Source organism: Vombatus ursinus, unplaced genomic scaffold (genome assembly GCF_900497805.2).
Source record: "Vombatus ursinus unplaced genomic scaffold, bare-nosed wombat genome assembly UNPS02014335.1, whole genome shotgun sequence".
NCBI lineage: Eukaryota > Metazoa > Chordata > Mammalia > Diprotodontia > Vombatidae > Vombatus > Vombatus ursinus.
In genome coordinates, this window is record NW_020954113.1 from 981,812 (window position 1) to 1,008,345 (window position 26,534).

At 39.1% G+C, this 26,534-nt stretch overlaps 1 protein-coding gene across 1 annotated transcript in view; it reads right to left on the reverse strand.

The window, feature by feature from the left end:
• The window catches only part of SHC4 (SHC adaptor protein 4), a 70,093-nt gene that overhangs the window by 23,690 nt on the left and 19,869 nt on the right, over positions 1-26,534 (reverse strand). The window contains exons 5-8 of the mRNA XM_027860932.1: positions 20,702-20,753; positions 6,677-6,803; positions 4,589-4,760; positions 2,812-2,872 (exon numbers count right to left, since the gene is read on the reverse strand). Coding sequence (XP_027716733.1) covers positions 2,812-2,872; positions 4,589-4,760; positions 6,677-6,803; positions 20,702-20,753 — 412 coding nt within the window. The remainder of the gene's footprint in view (positions 1-2,811; positions 2,873-4,588; positions 4,761-6,676; positions 6,804-20,701; positions 20,754-26,534) is intronic.

Below are 26,534 nucleotides of genomic sequence, written 5' to 3' on the forward strand. Positions count from 1 at the left end.
TCTCTCTCTCTCTCTCTCTCTCTCTCTCTCTCTCTCTCTCTCTCTCGCTCTTTCTTTCCCTCTCTTATACTACTCACCTTACTACATCTACCACCACTGGACTTGAAATCAAGAAGACCTGAATTTTAAACCTGCCCTAGGTACTTACTAGATGTATGACCCTGGGCAAGTCACTTAATCTCTCTCTGTCTTACTTTCCTCCTCTGTAAAATGAGAGGACTTGGACTGGATGGCCTGGAAGGTCCAGCCCTAAATTTATGATCCTATGAATTTATCCAAGCCCATCTTGGACTTATTAGTGTTTTCAGCCTAGGCCATCTGCTGAAATATTGAATTCTATTGCTTACTACCTACTGAGTTTAGCTCATACTTCCAGAACTTTTTAGCAGGGCGGGATCAAGCTTATTGATTTATTTCCAATATCAGTACCCTTCCGGATGATGACCCTTTAGCATTAACACATTGAATCAATATCTACAAGGAATGAGGAGTATACACTGAATAATAAATCTGCATTCTGAGTTATAAGTGACAGCCAAGAACCAGTAATTTAATAATTATAGTTGAGAATATTTTCCTGCAAAACTCATTACTATGCATTTGTTAGATTTAAAACACAGCTGTCATATTTCTGTCCAATCACAATGTCTTTCAAGATTATTGTACAGTTTATCTCCAAAGGCTTAGTATTTGACAGTCCCAAAGTGGATGATTTGCAAGCTTGGAAAGTTTACTGTACAGTGAATGATCTCCCATATCATTAATACTCAAATACTCCAGTGAGTGTAGTATCTTCTCACTGTGGATATTCTCTCCAACAGTGCAGTGTGCACCCCACCCATGTGTGCCTATTGGACATGACTCTTGCCACATCCTCCCATCAATTCACCACCAGGAAACCACCTAACATGGTAGAGGCCTTCCTCATTTTTTCTTGACATTGTAAGGATATCAGAGGAGCACAGGGGCTGTCCAGCAGTTATCTCTTCATCCTCACCATGGGACTAGTTTACCATTTTCATTTCCACATTTCTCTGATAACCTCATTTACTCCTTTTCCATTTTTTATATAATGTTTTATAGCCTACTCACAACTACCATGTACCTCACAATTATTCTGAGGGTGATTTTCAATTTCAACTCTTTGTAGACTATAGTTCTGTAACTCATAGCCATGCAACAGCATTGGAAGGTCATTGGATCTTAGAACTAGAAGCTAAAAGGAACCTTAAAGGACAGTCACCTTGTCTGATAAAAAAAAAATATTAAATAAGACCTCTTCAAGCACTGATTCCTGGGGGTCACATTTTTTATATGATCCCCATTTAGAGTAGTGTCCATTTATTCTTACTTTCTCAGTGAGGCAGTATTGGGATGGTGGATAGAATGTGACCTTGAAGCCAGAAAGACCTGAGTTCAAATCTTGACTCTGACACATACTGGCCGTGTGACCTTGGGCAAGTTGATTAACCTCTCAATGCTCTAGGCAGTTCTCTAAGACTGTAAGTTGGAGAGATGGTGCTAACCAGCATTGGTGGAAGAAGCTCCTCATTGAGAGCTCACTGTACGAATAAAATCACAGATCTAGTCTTTATCTCTTTGTCTAACCATGAAGAATAGAACTATGGATTGCGTTGCATGCTCATCCAAGGGTAAAAGTGCATAGGGTCGGCTAAGCAGAGAGTCAACTATACTTCATGGTGGGGTAGACTTTGGGGGAAGATGAAGTGTGAAGAGTTTACCCATAGTAACTGTGCCTATGAAAGAACAAGTTTGTCAATATGGAACCATGGCCAAGGACCACTGTAGATCAACCATTGTCCTCAGGAGCATGAGGGAAGCTTGTCCCTTATCCATATACAGCCAGCAGAAACACTCCATTCAATGGTCAATGATTACCTCAAGAGATGTGCTTAAGCTAAATCTAGGTCCTGGTGCAAAGCTACAGGTCAACCATAGGAAGACACATAGAACAGGAACACAGCTGGGTTTCCTGGGTTTGATAGTCTTGGATACTAAGCTTCACTAACTTCCTGACTGCCTGAGGAAAAGTAGCACTATGCTCTCATCTCTGCTTCCTAAGGAACAGTGTAACACTAGGCTCTCACCTCTGTTGCCTGAAGAACAGTAGTAATAGGCTCTCATCTATGCTGCCTGAAGAGCTGTGTAACCCTAGGCTCTCAACTCTGCTGCCTGAGGAGTCCAAGCACTAGGTGCAACTCTCCAGTCATCTGGAATAACAATACAGCTAACTGCTCTTTCAGAGAACAGCACACAGACTACAGATGGTAGATTGAATTAATATTTGCCAATTATTACTTTTTGAGCATCTGTAGTGTTTTCACAGGAGACCACCAAAGTTCAGAACAAGAAAGTTTTCTGTGCTGTAGCCAAGTCACAACCAACATGGGTTATTGCTAACTCCCACCTAAGAGTTTTTAATAAGACATTTTCAGGGGTGGGCATTAAGTTTTTCTTGTAAATAACATTCCCTTTTAGAAAGTTCTCTCCTGGATCAAGCAGAGGAAGCCTCTTTCTGCCTGAGAGACAGCATTTAATGTGTAAAAATAATGAGACGCTCCATAAAGTAGTATGACCAGCACAGCAAGGCACCCAAGTGCAAGCAAAACCTGCAAGCCTTCCAAGAGACACATATGAGGGATTTTAAGGCCTTCCTCCCTGTGGGGCTTGCAGCCAAAGGAGTCTATGAATGGATATACACAGAGCAGGCTTTTCCATGGAGGGCTAAAGGTAAAGGACCACACCCTTCCCTATGGCTTGAAGTACAAAACTGGAACCAATTCCACCTACCTATTGCCTTGCTGGGTTCTAAGCAGTTTTCATATACGCTGCTACATTTGGGGTTCCGAGGCTGCAAGAATGAGAAAAATATAAAGCAGTCACAAAAACAGCCCTCTGCAAAAAGCTTTAAAATGCACTGACAATCCCCTTGTAATATACAATGGATCACTCTTGCCTGACTTATTTGTCTAAGGTGAGAAAAAGAACCTTGGACTCTAAGCTAGGAGCTTTGACCACAGGACGTTGATCTAGGCTGGCCCAGTAGGGCTGATCAGAAGCTATAGGGAAGGCTATGCTAGCTGAAAAGGGCCTCTGTGAATTTATAATCTGCTTAGAAGGCCATGTTCCAAGATTTTCCAGAAGTCTATCCAGATCCTAGATAGAGACTTTGGTTTTTAGGACACCTGGGCAAATAATGGACGGAGGGCAACCGTCTCTCATCTGGAGATCTTTATTACCAGATTTGTCTGAAAAGGTCTGGAGTTAGCCCTTTCTAAAGATAGGGGCATAGATTAAATAACCTCATGAAGTCTCTTCCAATCTCATAATTTTATAAGAAATAATTTCTCATGTCATGTACGATTTAGATACTAATATAGATATGGGGAGAAATGGGAATTGGGTAAATATATAGATATGGGGGAAAATAGAAGTAAATGAAAGTCATATCACTCTGAAATTATTCATAGGATCATAGAGTTAGAACTGGAAGGGAAATCTGAGTCCATCTAATTCAACTCTCTTTTTGTGGGTAAAGAAACTGAGGCCCAGAGAAATTAAATGACTTGCCCAGCATCACATCAGTATTAAGTGGCAGAGTTGGGATTTGAACACAGGTCCTCTGACTCCAAATCTAATCCTCTTTTTAAATAAATAAATAAAGGAAAGAAAGATGTTTCTGCTGCCATTGTACACAAGATTCTAGAGTTAGTCTTGAGAATGGCTTGCTCTGTGACCTTCAATCAAGCATGTAATCTCAGGGCACCTAGGTGGTACAGTGTGTAGAGCACCAGGCCTGGAGTCAGGAAGACCTGAGTTCAAATTCAGCCTCAGACACTTGCTAGCTGTGTGACTGTTGGCAAGTCGCTGAACCTGTTTGCCTCAGTTTCCTCATCTGTGAAATGAGCTGGAGAAGGAAATGGCAAACTGCTCCAGTGTCTTTGCCAAGAAGACCCCAAACAAGGTCATGAAGAGTCAGACATGGGGCAGCTAGGTGGTGTAGTGGATAGAGCACTGACCCTGGAGTCAGGAGGAACCGAGTTCAAATCCAGCCTCAGACACATAACACTCACTTAGCTGTGTGACTCTGGGCAAGTCACTTAACCCCAATTGCCTCACCAGAAAAAATAATAATAATAATAATAATTTTGGGCAGCTAGGTGGCACAGTAAAGAGAGCACCAGCCCTGAAGTCAGGAGGTCCTGAGTTCAAATCCGGCCTCAGACCAAACACTTGACACTTAGTAGCTGTGTGACCCTGGGCAAGTCACTTAACCTCAATTGCCTTAAAAAAAGAAAAAAGATATTTCAAAAAAAAAAAAGAGTCAGACTTGACTGTAACAAGTAAACAACAACAACCTCTGGGCCTCAATTTCCCTATCATAACATGGAGGAAAAGGGTACTTTTTTTTTAATTGGGATCGAACTACTATAGTTAACCTCTAAGGTCCCTTCCATCTCTAAATCTATGGTCCTATGACTTTTGAAACTGGAAAATGAAATAGGCAAGAGCAGACACAATAACAAAATCCCACCACTAGTTCTAGCACAAAAAAAGACTTCCTTACTGAACAGCATAGCTTTTCACATTGTATTGGGCAGTACGTTCTTTGCTCTGTGGTCTGAACTTTCATTCGGGCATCTAAAACACCGCCAGCAGGCGGCTGCTTCCCTGGAATTTCATTGTAATACTCATGTTCTTCTTTTTCCTCTGTATTGTCCTCAAAATTCACCTCCTCCCTGAAAAGAGGGAAAACAATCAACAGACTGGGTCAGGAATTAAAATACTAGTGGACATGTGGAAGGTATAGAGACAGCCAGGGACATTCAGCTAGGTCTTGATCAGGGCAAACAACAAATTCACACTGCCTGTTTCCATTGGTCTGGAAGTAATGACTGTATTTTACATAATTGTATCTTTAAATAGTGCAAATATGAATGTATAAGACTACTTCAGGGGATTCGTTATTCCTACTAATAAGGACCTAACTTATTATCTGCATTAACAGATTTTGCTTTGATAATTTAGCACCTCACAAGTTGCTTTGCACACAAGAGTTAAATAAATGTTTTTTGAATGAATGAATGAATGAATGAATCTATAAATCTATAGCTTTACTGACACTGTGCCAAATATTTGAATGGAAAAATTTAGATGTTTGAATTCTTTAGTTTTCACTGGGTTCTTGAAATGGTTGACAGCCAACAAATGGTGAAGCAAATGATGTTTCACACTTTCCTCTGTTAATTATTAAAAATCAAAACTCTTTAATGGATGGACATTTTGTCATAGGAAACATGAGAACATAAAGGATTTCTGAACTGTTCCAGGGCATTTATTCTTCCAAAAGAATGCTGTCAGTCTCTTTCTAAAATGCTTTGCCCAAAGAACCAATATGGTTCCTTCAGTAGAAAGCCTAGTTCAGTTCATTAAATCAAAATAAGAAAAATGTGGGAGCTATAGCCAGTTATCCTGTCGGCATAAATCTGGATGAAATATATAGGGTTTATAAAGAAATATTAAAACCACATGTGACATGTGGGTAGGATTTATATAAACATGCATTTGTTTTTAAATTGAAGAAGGGTACAAAAACAAATGCATTTTTCTTCCAAATAGGAGTGAGTAAAAGTTTTGTGTTTTTCTTTTTAAAGAAAAACAATAAATCTAATCTCCTTTGGATTTAAGTGATGTCACTGACAGGTCACACCACTTGGCCTTATTATACTCCAACTGAATGATGGCATTGACTAACATGCATCTGTCTTCCTAGAACAAACCAAAGACCAAGGAGTTCTTGCACTTCCTTGCTTCTCCTCTCTAAAGGAAGATTTTCCATGCCAGAGTTTATTTGAACAAGAATGAAAGTGACAGATTATAGGGAAAATCCTACATATAAAAGGGCCTGAGAATTTACTTTCTGAGGCTTAGATAATGAGATACCCAGGCTCATGTCCCATTCCACATATGGTAACATCTGACAGGACAGAAAGATTTTTTCCATTCGAAGTTGCTGAGCCATGGATAGCATGACTAGATCTTTCCATCACAACCTGTTCAACTGGAGACACAGTTTAGAAGGAACTGACTTTTTTTTTAATTTTGCAGAATGCAAAAGTAATGTAGATGAAGACTCTCAGAAAACTGAACATCACTGTGTAAATATAAAGCATACACATTATATCATAGTTCATGTTGATACAGCTTTAAGATTTGCAAAGCACTTTATGTACATTATCTCATTTGACTTCATTATTATGGATTATCAGGCCAACAGGAATTGTTGGTTCCTAATGCTTTATTCCTGTTTCTTGCTTCTTTGTTCTTGAGTTTTTGACTGCTATCTGAAAGAACATTGGGGATAAAGGGAGAAAATGGAAAAATTTGTTGATTTTTAAAAATTAAGTTATTAAAAAAAACACAGCATCTGGATTAAATTACAGTCTACCACCTTGTTCACAAAATTAGAAAATAATATCAAGATGGGTACAGACAGAAGAAGAATTAGAAATACCACTTTGTGTCTGATACAACACCTTCACGTATGGAAAAAATATAAAACACATTGTTTGTGAGCCACTCTACATAAGCTACATTTTATCTGAAAGAAAAGCAGAACATAGTAAGTCAAACAATTACAGAACACTTGGCTGACCTTTCGCCGGGAATATTCAAAGAAGAAGGATTTTTCAAATACTCTTTAAATCGGAGTTCAAAAGCCTGCCCTATGGTATTTATGACATCTTGAGCCATTCCACTGGGACATTCCAATATGTGGCAGGCTATAAGAGAGAGTGAAAAAAGAGTACATTACTAGGGGTCTTCTATAAGAGAGGAAGCATTATTTCAAAATGTTATCAGAAGAAATCTCTAGGTAAGTGTCTCTCTTTTTCTTGGGTTTCTATAAGCTCCTTTCATCTCTGAAATGTTATAATGAATACCACATATTTCGCTTCATACTGAAGCATCACACTCCATAAAAGCATACTTACTTCCATTCTTCAGGAATACATGATTTTGCCAGCATGGGAATTCTTTCTGCTGATGCTTGCTACCTGTGCAATCTCAGACAAGTCATTGAACCTCTCTGGGTCTCAGTTTTCTCATCCATAAATGAGGGGGCTGAACCAGATGACACTGAGTTTCCTTCAAGCTCTAACTCTCCAATCATATGACACTATGATTGGTGTAATTTCCACCTCTTCACACCTTAGCATGTAGTTTTTGTGAATTGCTGTGGTCAAAAAAACTCAACATCACCTGGTGATTAACCTTCTTGTGAACAGCCTTTCCAGATTTCAGTAGAGTGGTTCTCTACACATATGTAGCCCTATTGCCAGGACCATCTTCAAAGCCTTGGAGCTTGATAGAGCTTGGCAGAGTTTGTGCTCCATTGGCATAGTTGTTGAGAATTCAAGGTCACCTTCACATCATGACCAGGCACTCAAGACTCTGGTGGACACAGAGTGCGGGCCAGGAGTGCTCAAGTGTGTTGGCACACCTGGGGCATGTTGTATGCACATCTTTGAGAGGAAGCCATAAAAAAATACATACGATGTTTTAAAAATTCCTGAAGCACTATCCATCTAAATATCTCAAGGCATTTTATGAATTTTGCTCTTGGGTCTGGTTTTCTTATGCCTCTTTTCCAGCAGGAGAAAATGGTGTGGAATGAACATGTGATTTGCATAAATCAATGTAAGCCTTCTCACTATTCTTCTGGTATTCAATACTATAAACTTCAAGTCAAGCTTCAATTCAGTAATAAATATTTGTTCTAGAACCTTTCAAAAATGTATTTAATATATTTAAAAAAGAAGTTATAGGTACAGGGCTAGCTCTGCACAAGCAGAAGAGAATAAAGGCAACTACAGAACTCTATGAAATACAAATTAGCAAGATGATTCAAGGTTAAAAAAAAGCAAGCAAGTTACTGGGATGTATAAATAAGAGTTCATTATCTAGGAACTGAGTTAATCCTCCCTGCATCTTCACCACTAATCTTTATTAAACAAGGCACAGAGTTTGGTGTTTCGCAAATGAAGTGTTTAATTAAAACTGAAGTATGGAAGATGGTGGAGAAAAAGCAGCAACTCACCTGAGCTCTCCCCCAAATCCCTTCAAACACTTTTAAATAATGCCATAAAACAATTCCTAGAGCATCAGAACCCACAAAAGGACAGGGTGAAATAATTTTCCAGCCAAAGACAACTCAGATCAACGGGAAAGGTCTGTTGCACCTGGGTAAGAGTGGAGCACAGTCCAGCACAGGCCACACCAGCTCAGACCCAGCCCCAGAAAACCAGGAGCAGGCCTTGGGAGCCACTGAATAAGCAGTGGCAGCGGCTGCTTCTGGATCTCTCAGTGCATAGACAGCAAGGGGGTCAAACAACTGATCAGCAGGAGATTACAGGGGTCTCTTTGCTGGCAGTAGGGGCAGGACTCTTGTTTCTTCCATACTCAGATCTGGGTCACAGTCCTAGGTGGCAGTCCCAGGTGGCAGTCCCAGGGTGAGTAAGAGCACTAGCACACTAGAGCTTGCAGCTGCAGTGGAAGGGGGACCCTCATCATAGTTCTAGGGCAGAAAAGTGTGCTTGAGTTGCTCACAGGTCAGCAGAATCATAAATACACCGCTCCTTAGATCATACCACCTTGGAAAAACTGAAAACTTACAGTCTCTAGAAGAATCTCTGAAAACAGTTGCACAAAACCCCTGAAGCTTGGGACATTGCACCCTCTACCCTGGAAGCAGAGCCCTACTTTAACAAAGAGTTGAGAAAGCAGCTGGAGAAATGAGAAAACAGAAAAAAATTCTTACCATAGAAAGTTACCATGGTAACAAGGAAAATCAAAACACACTCAGAAGAACATAATAAAGTCAAAGTTCCTACATCCAAAGCCTCCAAGAAAAATAGGAATTGATCTCAGGTCATGGAAGAGCTCAAACAGGATTTTGAAAATAAAGTAAGAGAGATAGAGGAAAGATTGGGAAGAGAAATTAGAGTCATACAAGAAAATCATGAAAAATGAGTCAACAGATTGGTAAAGGAGACACAAAAAATACTGAAGAAAATAATAGAATAGGCCAAAAGATAAAAGAGGTATAAAAAGCCAAAGGGGAGAAGAATGCCTTCAAAAGAAGAATTAGCCAAATGGAAAAAAAGGCACAAAAATTCACTGAAGAAAAAAAAATCCTTTAAAAATAGAATTAAGCAAATGGAAGCTAATGACTTTATGAGAAATCAAGAAACAATAAAACAAAATCAAAAGAATAAAAAAAATAGAAGACAATGTGAAATATCTCATTGGAAAAACAAGTAACCTGGAAAATAGATCCAAGACAGATAATTTTATTGGACTACCTGAAAGCCATAATCAAAAAAAGAGCTTAATCGATGTGATGTGTCCAGCTGCTGTGTGAGCATCAGCTCTCCATCAGCTCTGCCTCCTGGCTTCCCTGGCTTTCTTGGAGTCCCAGCTAAAATCACCCCCTTCTACAGAAAGTCTTTTCTGGTCCCTCTTAATGCTAGTGCCTGCCCTCTGAAACTTACCGATTTATCTTGGCTAGAGCTTGTTTGTATATATCTGTTTGCATGTTATCTTCCCCATTAGACTGGCTCCTTGAAAGAAGGGATGATTTTTTGCCTCTTTTTATATCCTCAGTCTTCAGCACAGTGCCTGGCACACAGTAGGCACTTAATAAATGCTCATCGGTATGACAATGTTCAAAAAAAAAAAGAGCCTAGACATTATCTTTCAAGAAATTATCAAGGAAAACTGCCCTGAAATTTTAGAACCAGAGGGTAAAATAGAAATCATAAGAATCCACCAATTGCCTCCTGAAAGAGGTCCCAAAATGTAGATTCCCAGGAATATTATAGCCAAATCCCACAGCTCCCAGGTTAAGGAGAAAATATTGCAAGCAGCCAGAAAGAAACAATTCAAATAGCATGGAGCCACGGTTAGGATAACACAAGATTTAGCAGCTTCCACATTAAAGGATTGGAGGGCTTGGAATATGATATTCTGGAGGGCATAGGAGCTAGGATTACAACCAGGAATTATCTACCCAGCAAAATTGAGTATAATCCTTCAGGGGGGGAAAATGGCTATTTAATGAAATTGAGGACTTTCAAGCATTCTTGATGAAAAGGCCAGAGCTGAATAGAAAATTTGACTTCCAAATATAAGAGTCAACAGAAGCATAAAAGGTAAACAGGAAAGGGAAATCATAAGGGAATCAATGAGGTTAAACTGTTTACATTACTACATAGGAAGATAATACTTGTAACTCATAAGAATGTTCTTATTAGGGCAGTTAGAAGGAGTATACATACATACATATAGATATAGATATAGATATAAATATATATGGCCCAGGTGTGAGTTAAATATATTGGGATGATACCTAAAAAAATAAAATTAAGGGGTGAGAGAGGATTGTACTGGGAGAAAGGGAATGGGGTAAATTATCTCAATAAAAGAGAAGAAAAAGCTTTCACAGTGAAGGGGAAGGGGGGGAGGTGAGGGGGAGTAAATGAACCTTACTCTCCTCAGAATTGGCTCAAAGAGGGAATAACATACACACTCAATTGAGTATAGAAATCTATCTTACCCTATAGGAAACTAGGAGGGGAAAGGGATAAGAGAAGGAGGGGGGATGGTGATAGAAGGGAGGGCAGACTGGGGGAGGAAGTAGTCAGAAGCAAAACACTTTTGAGGAAGGACAGGGTGAAAGGAGAAAGAAAATAGAATAAACAGGGAGGATTTACCAAAAAAAAAAAAAAAAACAAAACCTGAAGTATGATATGGATAACTTTGAAAGAATCCCAACTAGTTTACCAAGACAATTCAAGATTCAGATAATAGGCCCTATGAGAAAAGACTAAAGAGTATTAATATATGTTGGTTGGAGTTTGAAGAACAAGGAAGGACTTGCTGAATATGTGAAAGAACATTGCATCATGAGCTACTAGCTATTCTCAGAGGATAGGAAAAGATGGAATGAGCTTAAAGTATATCTAAGTACACCAAGCAAGAAGATGTTGATTATAAGGTTAATCTCCAAATTTAGGGGATATCAGTAAAAAGTACACTGGTTTGGAAATTGGGAGAAGTGGGTTCTAGTCTCTGGCCCCTAACTACTATGTGACTTTGGGTAAGTCAATACTTCCAAAAAAGTATTTATTAGCCAGCCACTATGTTCTATACATTATACTAGGTAATAGGATTGCTTCTTTAGATCATAGTTTCTCATCTGTTAAATAAGGAGAATGGACTAGATGTTCTCTAAGGTCCCTTCATAGTCTACCTTTAAGAAATATTAGACACTGGTATATATCATCAAGGAAATTGTATGATCTTTTTGGAGACCTTAAAGAAAAAGATAGACATTTATCATCCTAAGGTAATTTTTAATTGCAATCTGACCAAGAAGCAGGATATTAGATGACATGACTCCCAAGGTCCCTTCTAGGCCCATGATTTTAAACTTCATTTTGCATTGATAAAGATTGCAGTCATGTAGAAAAGAAGTCAGCTCATATAACTTCTATAGAATTTGAGAGTAGTAGCTCTCATAAATGTTTCCCAATTTTCATTTTGCAAAACTTCAGGGTATTTCCACTTATCTCAAGGAAGATTGCAAAATTCTCATAACTGAATTTATTTCAATTCATTCTAATTCTAAAAGCAAATCTACATCATTCAGCATTTTAAGGACAGGTGGTGTGTGAAATCAACTAATAAGCTTCCAGTCAGTTAGTCATTGAAATTTCTTGCTCCTTGACTCTATTTAAAAAAAAAAAAAACTTAGGTTTTGATATGGGATTGGGAGTTAAATCTACTGCCATAATTATGGAAATCCAATTAGGAGCACAGAAAATGTAAGCTCCATAAGAGCTGTTTTTCATCTAGCACAGTGCTTTGCTCAATAATAGGCACTTAATGCATGCTTGTTGAATTGAATTAAATGTTTTAACATTATCTCTATCAGTACACATCTTTGTTCCCCAAAATGGTAATTTTAAAAATCTACCTTTACTGTTGGCCTCATTGTATGATCAATTTCCTTAACTGTACGATGAGAACCTTTCGCTGGATGACTTATAAGGTATCTCCAAAACTGAACATTCTATGAATCTATTAGACTTTTCCTTCAACTGAAACCAAGGATTCTGTTAGCTACTTATTACCTGTGTGACCTTAGGCAAATACTTAACCTTCAAATCCTTTTCCCTCATCTGTAAAAGTAAAAAGGTTAGACTGGAATACCCTCTAAGTTCAACTCCTAGTTTTAAAAATTCTATGAGCTATTAATTTTTAAAATTTATTTCCTTTCTTCTAATGTATTTCTAAATCATCTTGTAGAATGCTGTTTCTGACCCTTACGATTTTGCCCATTCCCACATGCTTTTAGTAAGGGTTACAAACTCATCTTAGCTGAGGAAGCTGGAAAAGCAATTGGACAATATAACTATTTGCTATGTTATCTTTAGGAAATGAACAAAATTAAGTTTTTAATGTATTAGAATAAGGCACAAATATTCATTACCACACACATCCTTACAAAGGAATCATGCTTCCCTGGAAGCACACTTTTTCCTATCTAACCCTAAAAGAATGATCCTACCTAACTCAGATGTCAAATAGTTCAAAGATTTATGATGCCCTCCGTGTTGGAACTCCCTCTATCAAGACATATCTCACAATTAAGTAGACAGGTCTTAAAAGACATACCTGAGGCTCAAACAGGTTATAAGACCTGCCTATGGTCAAATAACTAGTCAGTATCAGAGGCAGGATTTGAATCTAGGTCTTCATGACCCCAAGGCCAGCCCTCTAGACCCTACACAATGTTGTCTCTCGAGAACATGTGGATATTCTTTCTGCATACCTTCATTTCCATTTCATGCCATGCTACTGTGCCAAAGTGTTCTTTATTTGGGAGAGAAATTATTTCTCTCTCATAATAATAGCCAATTATTAACGTTGGGGGGACCCAAGTTTTTTTCCCTGTCCCATTTCCTTGTCCAAAGCCCAGTCTCTCAAGGACAGGGCTGATGGAAGATAGGATTAATATTCTCCTCATTCTGGGAATTGCTACTCCACCTAACTAGATCAGACTTTAATCTAAAATGAATTCCTGCCACTTGTGTTTCATTCAAGCTAATTTGGGTGGAGGTAGATCTTCTGTCTAGCTTGCCCAAGGCTATGGGTGGTCTTGGTGTAGAAGTAGTCCCTTTGTCCAAGAGTGACTAGATGTCACCCTCCCAGCCCCTTGTTAGAACAGGTCCATCTATCATTAATTGTTAACCAATCAAAATTGATTGCCACCCTCTGGGACACCCACTTTTCCAAGGGCATATAAACTCTGAACCTTATCTTTGGTCCAAGAGAGAGAGGGGCAAATGACTATTCCTTTTGTTTTTGTTTTGTTTTGTTTTTGCTAGCCAATGGGGTTAAGTGACTTGTCCACGGTCACACAGCTAGTAAGTTTCAAGTGTCTGGTCTGAGACCAGATTTAAACTCAAGTCCTCCCGACTCTAGGGGCAGTGCTCTGTCCACTGCACCACCTACCTGCCCCCTGACTATTCCTTTTATTAATAAAATGCTAGTATTATTAATAAAATAGTTAATTACCCAGAAACTATGTCTCTCAAACCTTTTAAATGTTAGTTTCCCATTCATTCCTTCATTCAACATTCATTAAAAGACTTCTGGGTGAAAAGTATAGTTTTCTTAATTTAATTAAATTAATTAAATTAACAATTTGAGGATGAGGACTGTATCTTCTATTTATATTTGCATTTTTTCCCCAAACTTCTTTCCACCTTCACCCCATACTCATACTAATGATATGAGTATTAACTAAATACTCACCAAATATTGTTGACTTCAAGACTGGTCAAATGCTACCTTCTTCATGAGGCTTTTTCTGATTCTTCAAGTCATAGGTGCTGCCCCATTATTATGTATTTATTTTGTATATATTCTTTTATTCACTCAACTGTGAACATGTTGTATCCCTCCAGTAAGAATATAAGTTCCTTGAAAGCATATACTGTAACACTTTTGTATTTGTATCCCCAGCACCTGACATACAATTAGCTTTTAATGAATGCTTGTTGGTTGGTTACTTGACTGATGATGTGAACCCAGAGGATGGCTTAGGACCATCCTGTTACTCTAGTCAAATAGAATGGGGTCTTAAAATACAGCTAGCCCATTTATCAATAAAAAGTCATGACCAAAAAGCCTTCCTTGGGATACAGAAAGCAAGTTCAAGATTTCTTAGTCCTATAAATGTGAGGAGAGAGGAACAAATGTAACAAACTCATGGAAGTATTAGGAGTATAGAGTCTTAAGTAGAAACTTCCTAAATGAGAGTTTCATTTGACAATGTTACTATAATACTACTGCCTGAGGCAGTATGAGCAGTGGGTTCCATATGCAAACATTTTTCTTTCTTCAAAGAATCTGAGCTCTTCTCACCTGCCTTGTAGCTAAGCAAACTCAACATTCTAGTCTTGGAAGCTGAGGCTGATGTGTACCAGAAAAAGGCGCTGGATTAGAAGTCCAAAGGGTCTGGGTCCAAATCCTGACTCTGATACTTATTACCTTGTGACCTTGGGCAAATCAGTTACCTCCCTGGGCTTCAGTTTCCTCATTTATAAAATGAAGAATGGGGCTAGATGACCTCTAAGATCCCTTCAGGCTTTAAATAGATGGTCCAATGATTTAGAAGTCAATCCTATCTTTCTTTTTCTATTTATTTTTAAAATAAATTTTTATTGATATCGCTTAAATATCGTTTGTCTTTATATTGCTTGCATTTTCCTTTGTATTTTTACCCTTTGCTCTTCCCAGAGGGCTAATTCATATAACAAAGAATTTCCCTTTTCTTTTTAATTTAGTGTGTTGGAGGGGAGAGGGGTTAAGAATTGTTTTGTTGAATAATAAGGAACTAGGGCTGATATTAAAAAAAATTACTTTAAAAATTCTGATTCTCGTTAGGAATCCAGAAAAACTGGGTTTCAAAGTCAGCCATTAGGTGGTGCTGTGGGATTAGGGCAGGAACTACCATATGCCTCCTCTGTGTTCCACACCACTTCTTTTATCAACCTCCTGCCCCATCTGGGCAGAGATCAGCCTATGGCTAAATTAGTCTTCCTACATGACATTGTATAACGTCATCAATAGAGCTGATACAAATACCCCAGAAATTTAATGGTGTGGGTCAATTTTAATATGGCGCAGTGGTTATTGTTCTGGCTGCTAAAGGATTCAGATTCAATGTGTTAACATTTCATTAACTTGTGGGAGAGACAGAAGGACATAAAGATGATTTTTCTTTTGGATGCTCTCTTCAATTTACTCCTTCCTTTTTATTCCCACGGCTACCTTATCACCTCCCACCTCAACCACTGCAATTGCTTTTTTACTGGTCTCCTTGCTTCCATTCTCTCTAATTCATCTTAGAAACTGTTGCAGAGTAATCTTCCTAAAGTACTGCTTTGCACCATCTCACACGCTCCACATAGCTCTCCCCCTACACATTGAATATGAGATCCACATTACTCATGAAATAAAGTCCAGACTCTTTAGCCTGGTTTTTGAAGCCTTTTAAAGACGAAAGTCAGGCCCCTACTTATCAGAGTTCTAACTAGGAATCCTGGTGGGTGGGGCATATTCAATTAAAGGTGAATGGAGGTACAGTGCAGGAAGACCCCATAAGAGAGTGTCTGACAAAGGATGCAATCATGCTGAGAAGAGAGTGGCCCAATCCTTTCCCCCAAAAATAATAATATCTGCCAATTATATGATGCTTTGTTTTAATCAATTAATAAACATTTATTAAGCACCTATTATGTGCCAGGCATTGTGCTAAGTGCTGAGGATACAAAAAGAGGCAAAAAAAAAAAACACCAGTTCCCACCCTCAAGGAACAAAATACTATATATATAAAAATTTCATTTGATCCTCACAACAATCTTGTGAGACAGCTGCCATCATCCCAGTTTTACAGATAAGGAAACTTAGAGTGGTTGAATGATTTTCCCAGGGTCACACAGCTAGTTAAATGTCTGAGGTCAGCTCTTCCTGACTTCAAGCCTACCTACTATACTACATTGATTCCCTAGCTTCCTTTAACTCATGATCCTGCTTTCTTGGGTGCTCCTGGAGTGTGCCTTTCAACCCAAGCCCTGGATAAAAGGGGTATAAAGAACTGCAAGATACTGGAATAATTGTTTCTGAATTACCAGGAAGTGCAGTCTTGAGGGAGGAAGTAATTTTTATGTCCTTATCCTTTCTTCCCTTCTAGATTATAAACTTTTTTTTTTAAACCAGAACCATGATTTCACTGGATAGGGAATTCTCCAGCTAGGAAACTCCCACTATCAATGCAGATGAGCAATAGTTATTTGACTTAGGGCTCAGAGGGTTGGGGATGAGGGGCAGTTTCCTGAGAGCTTAAATGATTTACCTAGTGTCATATAGACAGAGGCTAATTGAAATTCACATCTTCCTGACTCTGAGGTTGGGTAAGGATCTTGTGCCAGTGTCTTAATACCTTTCTGAATCCCAAGTACCTAGCACTTCATAATAGGTCATCAGTAAAAGTTCGATGATGATGACAATTGGAAAGACAAGTTTACTTCTAGGATTTCCTTTCCTTTTAAGTTTCCAGTTTAGGATTTAAACACTTCTGGTTCCAGGAAAGAAGGACTAAATAGGGGCTGGAGTTTCAACTCACTACTGGTATCTCCCTCCTAGGTGGAGAGGTACCCTACAGGATCGCAATCCCTGAAAGAGAAGAAAAGCAAGGAGAGAATCCTGGCTACCTATCTCTTTCCCCTATCACAGGCATCTTGATGCTCCTTTTGATTTAATCCTTTTATCTGCTTTTGCCAGTGACAAAGTACATTCCATTCTGAGAAGCCTCTGTGGAGGACTGGTGAGAAAGGGAATGGACTAATTTGAGTTTTTCTTGATAGCAGCAGCACAAACCTTTGGTAAACATGGACCTCCCTATTTAATCCTTGATATTAATGATCAAAAGGTCCTCAAAAAAGGTTAGCCTTGTTGCTATATCCTTCAAGGAATCTTCTATCAACTTTGACATATGCACAGGGGGCCTTGCTGCAGGAAAGGCTTTTAAGACACCATTCTATTCCATTCAATCAGAACCTTTTTTATGGTTTACAAATAATAAATACAGTGGGATCCTGTATTTTCTACATCTTCCCATTAAGTATGTGATGGTAAAGATGCATTCTTCTGTGGAGTATTATTTGATGATAAATTTTTTTTTTTTGCTTTTTTTGGTGAGGCAATTGGGGTTAAGTGACTTGCTCAGGGTCACACAGCTAATAAGTGTCAAGTGTCTGAGGCCAGATTTGAACTCAGGTCCTCCTGACTCCAAGGCCAGAGCTCTATCCACTGCACCACCTAGTTGCCCCTTGGACTATTATTTGAGAGAGAGTACTTGTTCCTTTAGAATGCCCTCATCAAGGGAATTTTCAATGTATGAGTAGATTATTCTACCAAAAAAGTTTTTATAGATGGGAATGGATATATATGAGTTGCTGATGCTCTCTCAGTCATTTTTGGGGGGGGGTGTAATTAGGTCCAAGGGTTTTTTCCACACTTTTGATATCTTCCCCTCTTTCAGATACTCTCAGAATCAATTTGTTAACTGCCCCCAGCTTCATTATTTCACATCCAGTATGGATTGTTTCTATTTGTACTCGATCTAATTCAACTGTTTTCCCCATCTTTGTTTTCTTCCATGCTATTTCTACTTTGTCTATAAGAACATCTGGGATTAGGATATTAGAGTCCCAATGTGGTTCATGCATACCAGCGATGTTTGCCACTGTCATGGAGGACATCCAACTCAGTGTCCAAGTCAGAAACAGATTCCCCATAGTTGATGAGGTCCTGTTTGCAGATAGACATAGCAGTCTCCTAAATGAGCTACATAAGCACTCAGAAGAGTGCTATCCAAATACACAAAAGCAAATGGATAAAGAATGCCAAAGGGCAGCTGGGTGGTTCAGTGTATATAGAACTCTGGGCCTGGAGTTACAATGATCTGAGTTCAAATCTGGCTTGAGATACTTACTAGCTGTGTGACCCTGGGCAAGTCACTGAACCCTGTTTGCTTCAGTTTCCTCTTCTGGAAAGTGAGCTAGAGAAGGAAAAAACCACTCCAGTATTTCTGCCAAGAAAGCCCCAAATAGGATCACAAAAAGTCAGACATACTGAAAAACAACTGAACAACAAAGAAAACCCATTACTAGGACTATGATAGGCAGCTCAAGGAATAACATATAGAGGACATCCATTAATATACTACATCTTGGACACAGTGCCACCGGACAATGAGAAAGGCTCAGAATTAAATAGGAGGAGGAGGAGAGAGAGTTGGATTGCCTTTGGGATTCTCCAAAGTTCTGTTAATGACATCAAGCTTCTCTCTAAAACAAAGACTCTTATTTTTAATCCCAGTAGCCCTCCAGTGATATATGGCTGTGAGTCATGGAACTCTACAGAATCTCAAGATTTGAAGCTGCAGATAGCTCAAAGGGCAGAGGAGAGGCACAGGGTGGGCCTCAGCAGGCTGCAACACATCATGAACAAGGAAGACAAAGGATCAAATGTTAGGAGAACTTGAGAAAGGCCCCCAGCATGTTGGATGGACCACTTGTGGTGAACTTATGGGAGGATGTGGACAAAAGCCTCATAGAACAAGTAAGCATCAGTGGGTTATCTTCTGAATCATTGTAGGTAATACCCAAATGAGTTCTCAGGTGTTTTGGTTTGGTTTGAGAAGTATTTTTTTTTAGTTTTATGCAAGTGGGAGAACTATGGCACATGGTATATAACAGGTGACCCTGAAGAGCACTTCTGCATTCCTCTAAAGAAGGCCTCAAAGAGCAAAGCGCAGTTCTACAAAGACTTTGAACTCAGGAGAAAGGTTTTCTAATGCTATCTCATTCAGGCTTCATAAGACAGACATTCCTTTCCTCCCTCCTTTTACAGGTATTGCCTGCATCCCAGGTACTGCCAATCATGGTACCTCTTCTACCTTTAACCCCTTCTAAGTCTAAGGTACCTGAAAGAGAAGAAGAAAGAAGAAGATAGGCTGAGAGGAAATGAGGACTTTAGTGCTGTTGAAGGAATCACCTTGCTCAGAAGTCCTAGGCAGGATGTTTTCTTGGAGCCAGCAGAAAATTGATTGATGGATTCCAGGGATATGGCAAGGCTAAGACTGACTCAGATAGCATCTGTATCACAGTTGCTTTCTTCCTCCTTTCCTCCAAATCAATTCAACTTAGCAAACACTTATTAAGCACCCACTGCCGCCATGCACTATGGCAGGCCCTGGAGGTACAAAGACAAAAACAATCCTCTACCCTCAAGGCCCTTACTCTCCCCTTCCATCAGCCCCTCAGAACAAAACAAACCTAACTGTGCCTCTGTTTACTGATACTTTGGCAATACCTCTTTTGGCTGCTCCTTTGTTTCATCCCTAGAAGGGGAAGCTTGGCTTCCTCACAATCCAAAATATACCAAAAAGTAGAATTAAACCCTGTAGCTCATTGAACAACAGGTGTTCTTTGATTCCTAGCTCGGAATGGGGGAGTGGGGAGATATTGACCACCATTCTGCTTCCTAATCGAGAATTCTGTCAGCCCAGTCCAACTTTGTCTGTCTCTGTTTATGTTTCTCTTCCTTTTCTCTCTTCTCTCTCTTCTTTCTCTCTCTTCTGTTTGTCTCTCACACAGGCATGTACACACACACACACACACACACACACACAAGTTTGGCCCAAGCTAAAGGAGAATAGAATAATATAAAATAAGACCTTAAAGTAATAACTCAGCCCTTAAAGTCAAACTATTTGCCCCACTGTGTAGAAGCCAACCAACCAGAGCTATAACTAAATCAAGGCAACTGTGTCTTTTCCCCAGGGCACCAACATTTAAAGCATGCAAAATTTAAAATAATGATTTTAAAAGTGTGAAATTTAAAAATTATTTACAATTATGATTAGTATGTTCACTCTTTCAGCTGTATTAAAACTAGTTAGCAAGCATAATTAGTTCACTTCGGAGGCGAAGAGATGGCAAGCTTCCTCCACCACCCTACTTACACACCAGGCCATTTCTTCCCAGCCTCTCCTCTCCCCCTCCATCTTGTTTACTGTCCTAGAGTCCATCTCCACGGGGCTGGTGTAATGGTCTCCTCTCATGGTTAATATAAGAATGTATTTCATGTTGCATGCCCCAGGTTCCACTCAATGCTCCTTGCCCCAGGTGCCAAAAATTGCTCTGCAATGAAGTCATTTCCACCATGGCCAAAGTAACTTCTCCTTTACAGACCCTCATAGAGTAGTATCTTATTTTACAGGCCGCTGGCCTAACTAGGTATGAAATCCCACCTGTGGAATTTTCTACCTTTTTTCCTCTTATTATTGTTATTATTTCCCATCCATACTCACATATGCCTAGAAACCAATACAATATCCCATTGTAATTTATGCTTATATGCTTCTGCTTATAATTCATGCTTATCATGGCACATTATGAAGATCAAATAGATAGCTGCTTTAACTTTGGAGACAAAACTAGACCAACTCTTTAAAAAAAAATCTAAAAGTTACTTTTCATACCTCTTTGATTAACTGGATCTTTAGCTACGTAGGCAACATAGTCTGTGGTGTCCTACAAAAGAGGGAAAATCAATGTGTTTAAAATGATTGGCTAGAACTTACAAAAGATCAGAGTACATATAGGGGCTTAAAGCTATTGGCTTCAAGGCTGGTGCTTCCCTTTTTCTGGGCTACAAAATGAGGAAATGTGAACTATATACAAACATGCAACATGTCAAACTCCCATCTTCCGCTCTCTGTGTAGATAATTTTGAGAAGAGTAATTTGGAGCCAGCCAGGTCACTGAGAATAGGCCAGAACCCAGGGAAAGAGCGGGTTAGGCCCACTGAGCACATATACAGGCTTCCCCACCTACAGCCATTCATTGATTCTATGAAAGCATGTTAGAAAAATCAACTCTACCAGGGAGTAAGATTCTCTTTTAAATACACTCTCTGCCCCCATCCCTTTCAAAGCTAGCTCCACAGGAAGAGTGTTTCTGTTCACACAGGAAACAGTATACAGGTGGAAAGAATGCCAAACCCAGAGCTAACAGACCTGAGTTCAAGTTCCGGGTCTAACACTTATTACTCATGTCACCTTGGTTCAATGGAAAAATGGATCTGGAGTCAGAAGGTCTGTGCTCAAATCTAAGCTCCGCAACTTACCTTTCCTCTTGCACAAAATGAAGGACATAAAATAGATGGCCTTTGAGATTCTTTCTACCTCTAAATCAATGATCTTCTGATCTTCAGCAAGTGACTTTATATAGCTCAGCCTCAGTGTCTTCATCCATGAAACAGAGATGAAAATAAGAGCTACACAAGCTAGATAGATAATTAAGTAGCATAGTGGATAGAGTGCTAGGCCTGGATTCAGGAAGACCTGAGTTCAAATCCAGCCTCAGATACTTAGCTGTGTGACCCTGGGCAAGTCACTTAGCCTCTATCTGTCTTAGTTCCCTCAACAGTAAAATGGGGATTACAATAGCACCTCCCTCCCAGGGTTGTTGTGAGGATCAAATGAGGTAATATTTATGAAGCATTTAGCACAGGGCCTGATGCATAGTAGGTGCTTAATAAATGCTTACATATTCCCTCTACCCCCACCACCTACTTGGCAGGATTTTATAGATTCATAAAATTGCCAGGGATTCTTAACATGGCAGGCTGGTGAAGCTTATGAATCCCTACATATTGTTGCTTACATTAATAATGAAAGAAAATGCTAAATATCAGTCACAGTAAGTAAAAATGAAGATTTTTTTTCCCTCCTGAGTTCACAGACTCCCTGAAATCTATCCATGAGCCCTGTTCTAATCCAACCCCTAAATTGTACAGATGGGGTTTAGAGATGTGAAATGGGAGCCTCTGCTTGGTACCCCAGTGAATAGATCACTGAGCCTGGAGTCGGAAAGTCCAGAGTTCAAATTCAGCATCCAATATTTATTAGCTGCATGACTCTGGGCAAGTCCCTTAACCTCTGTCTGCCTCAGTTTCCTCTACTATAAAATGGGGATAATAACAGCACCTATCTCGCAGGGTTGTTGTGAGGATCAAATGAGATAATATTCATAAAGTGCTTGGCACAGTTCCTGACACACATACTGTTTTTGTTGTTTGGTAGTTTTTCAGTCACGTCCAACTCTTTATGATCTCATTTAAGATTTTCTTGGGAAAAACACTGGAGTGGTTTCCCATTTCCTTCTCCAGCTCATTTTCCAGATGAGGAAACTGAGGCAAATGGGGTTAAGTGACTCACCCAGGGTCACGCAGCTAGTAAGTGCCTGAGGCCAAATTTGAACTCAAGAAAATGAATCCATGGAGTCAGAAATGACTCCAGGCCCAGAGCTCTATCCACTGCACTGCCTAGGTGCCCTGCCTGACACATAGTAGGTGCTATATAAATACTTATTCCATTCTCCTTACCTTTATGCTCAGTTTCTTTAGCTTTAAAATGAGAGGGTTGAACTAGATTTTTGCTAATGTCCCTTTCTTTTCTAAATCTATGATCCTATTTTCTTCATTAATAAGGATATACAGCTAATTAGTGGAAGGGCTCTAAGTAAACCCAGGTCTCCTGATTCCTAGTCTAGGGCTCTCTCTGTAACATGGATGATATGTCAGCCACTGCACCTGGTTATTATAAAGATGGAGCTTTGCAAGCCTTAAAGTGTCAAACAAATGTGAGCTCTTCTCATTAGAAGAATTAATACCACTGGAGCTCAAGAACCAACTTACTTCCTCACCAAGCATCCAATTTGCATTTCAGCTTATTTGTTTAAAAAAAAAAATCCAATGGGATTTCTGCAACATTAACCATGGGATTTGGTGATGGTGTGCTAACAATATGTCATGAAAAGACATTTATCAAGATAATTTTATGCTGGTCCACCTGCCTGCATATAGAAGAATAAAAGGACAATGAATTTGGTTCTCCCCATTTTTAAAGTTGAATAAATTTAAACACCATCATTGTTGGATCAAACAGTGCCATAACTTAGACCACAATAATGGTTTTCCAATTGTCCGTGCAAAGCTCTCAGATAGTTCAGGAAATTGTTTAATCAAAGATATGTATCAGGGGACTTTTTTTTCAGATTAACTCAAAGAAAAGACAAGAAAAGAAGAAAAAAGAAAAGACTAAAGGATTTATAAGGAAGGAAAAATTCATTTTATGACAGGATTGAAACAGCTCAAAAAAAAAAGATCTGCTGACTCTGTAAAAACAAGACGCTTGGTAATCTATACACACTGGAAACAGTGACATGATGAATGACAAGATTTTAATAATTAAAGATGCTTTTTGTTATCTCAGATCTTGGGGAAAAAACATGCCCATCCAATGAATAAATACGATTTGCAGATTAGAGGCATGACTCTCTAGAGGGAAGATGCAATCAGCTGGCAGGAAATAAAAACCCATGTTTGTAATACCCTCAAGGACAGTCATTTAATAACACACTGTGAGTCATACAGGACGTGGATCTCAGGGTCAACATAACTTGTCTTAGATTATTTTAAAAAATAAAACACACCCCTAAATAAATTGCCCTCCTGAAAATAAATTTCTTCCAAATAAGTAAGATCATAGTGGCAAGCTTAGTTTTATTTGTTTCAGAAGTAGTCAACAAGAATTGTTAACTCCTTTGCCACTGATCTTAAACCTGGCAGTCTTAATGGGAGGGGAGGCATGCTCAAGCAAAAATTTACTGAACTAAAATCTCTTCCCAAATCTACCACTGTCACACTGTGACCTTAGGCAAGTCATTTAACGTCACTGAGGTTGTTTCCTTATATAGAAAATGAAGAGATTGGAAATGGTTGATTTCTAAGTTCCCTTCCAGCTCAAACATTCTATTAATATTTAAGGGAATACTAATAGCACCTATCTGCCAGGGTTGTTGTGAGGACAAAATGAGATAATATCTGTACAGTGCTTCACAGACCATATAGTGCTATATAAATGATAGCCACTATTATTATTATCACTACTACTACTACTAATAAGGATTCCTTTTATACTTTCATAGTCCTATACTTCAGTGCATCTGTGATCTCACTGATGTGAGTACTACCTCCACAGGTGCAGATTGAAACCCCTCCAGTCTTTCTCATTATCCATAACTCCTGGTCTATGGTATCCCATAAATCTTCCATAAGGGGTTCACCTAACACAGTGGTTCCCAGTGTTTCTGGTTCCTCAAACTGCCTTCAACCAATAAATGTGTTGTGAACCCCCAGGGGAATTTAATATACACTACTCATGATATTCTTTATAATTATTTCCTGTTTAAGGTTCCATTAAAAGAATTTTTAGCATGAACTCCTTGAACTGTCAACACAAACCCAAGCTACTGAATGGAAACCCCTAACCTTTGGATTTCAACATTGTGTGGATACCACTGGAGCAAGAGGGCATCTGTCAGTGATCGTGCCCTCTTGCTGATTGTGCCTGACCTCCCTTTCTGATCCCACATCTCTCTAGTAATGACCTTTATACCACCTCTCCTTCACCATGCTGTTATTAATATGCTGCAGCTACTTAGGCCTGCTAGACGAATTTCCATTGCCCTTTAATTCTTCAGAGACTACAGCATTCCATGACTTTGAGTCGTACAGGAACACTGGAAGAATATTTATGTGAAAAAAAAAGTTGGGTCTTTGTTTCAGGAAGAATCTTGGGGTCATTAAAAGCACTCTGCAATTTCTCAAAGGCAATTCAACTCAATCCATATTGTTAAGCAATTATTGGGACAACGTACTGTGCTAAGCACTGGAGGTACAAAGAAAGAAATGCAATAGTTAGTTATTAAAAATTAAAAGTTATAAAAAAAGTTATAAAAAATTAAAGATACTTGACAACTGAGCAATACAACAATCCATAAATGAACATCTATTATGTGCTTGCTATGTGCTGTGCACTGTGTTAAGCATATCATGACAAATATGAAATGGTCCCTTCCCTCAAGAAACTGACCTTCTAATGGGAAAGACAACTTGCACATATCTAGATATATACAAGGGAGCTACATATAAAATATAGGGTAACCTTGGAGGGGAAGGCACTAGTGCAAAAGAAATGCACACTCAAGGAATTTATACTTTACTGGAAGAAGAAAATAGTACACAGATCAGTACAATATAAGAAATATTGGGCAGCTCAGGCGCACAGTCAGTGGAGCACCAGGCCTGGAAGCAGAAAGACCTGAGTTCAAATCCAGCCTCAGACACTTACTAGCTGTGTGACCTTAGGTGAGTCACTTAACCTCTGTTTCCTCATACATAAAATGGGGATAATAATAGCACCTGCCTCTCAGAGTTGTTGGGAAATCAAATGAGATATTTGTACAAAATGCTTAGCACAGTGCCTAACACATAGTAAGCGCTATATAAATGTTAGTTGTTGTTGTTGTTGTTGTTATTAAGAGGGGAAAGGAGTACTAGTAAAGGAGAGAGGGATAGGAACCAAGGAAGACTTTATAAACGGGGTGGCATTTGAGTTAAGCCTTTGAGTTAAGCAGACAAGGATTCTGAAAGAGATAGATGAGGACAGAGAACATTCCACGCATGGAGAATAGCTTGTGCAAAAGCATGAAAGGTGGGAGATCGTATAATAAATTTGAGGAATGGCTAGTAGTCCAATTCACCTGAAAAGCAGAGTTTGTGAAGGGGAATAGTATTAAATAATGCTGGAAAGAGAGGTGGGAACTCGATCATGGAGAGACTCAAATGCTAGATGAAAGAGTCTGTATTTTATCCCAGAGGGAGCTATTAAATATTTTGAAGAGAGGAATGACCTAGTCAGATTGGTGCCTTAGGAAGATTGTTTTGATAGCCATGAGAAGGAGGACTTAGAGAGAGAAGATACTGGAAGTTAAGAGAACCATTAGGAGGCTACCTTAGTTGTCCAGGCAAGAGATAATGAGTTCTGAACTAATGTGGTATAGAAAAGGACACAGATACAAGAGGTGTGTAGGCAAAATTAAAGATACTTGACAACTGAGCAATACAACAATCCATAAATGAACATCTATTATGTGCTTGCTATGTGCTGTGCACTGTGTTAAGCATATCATGACAAATATGAAATGGTCCCTTCCCTCAAGAAACTGACCTTCTAATGGGAAAGACAACTTGCACATATCTAGATATATACAAGGGAGCTACATATAAAATATAAGGTAACCTTGGAGGGGAAGGCACTAGCCTCTGGGGGGCACCAGGAAAATTCTCATGTAGAAGGCAGAGCTTTGGCTGAATTTTGAAAGAAAACAGGGATTCCAGAAGGTAGAGATGTAGTGGGAGAGCATTCCAGGCATCTGCAAGAGCCACAGAAAGGCATGGAGATGGGA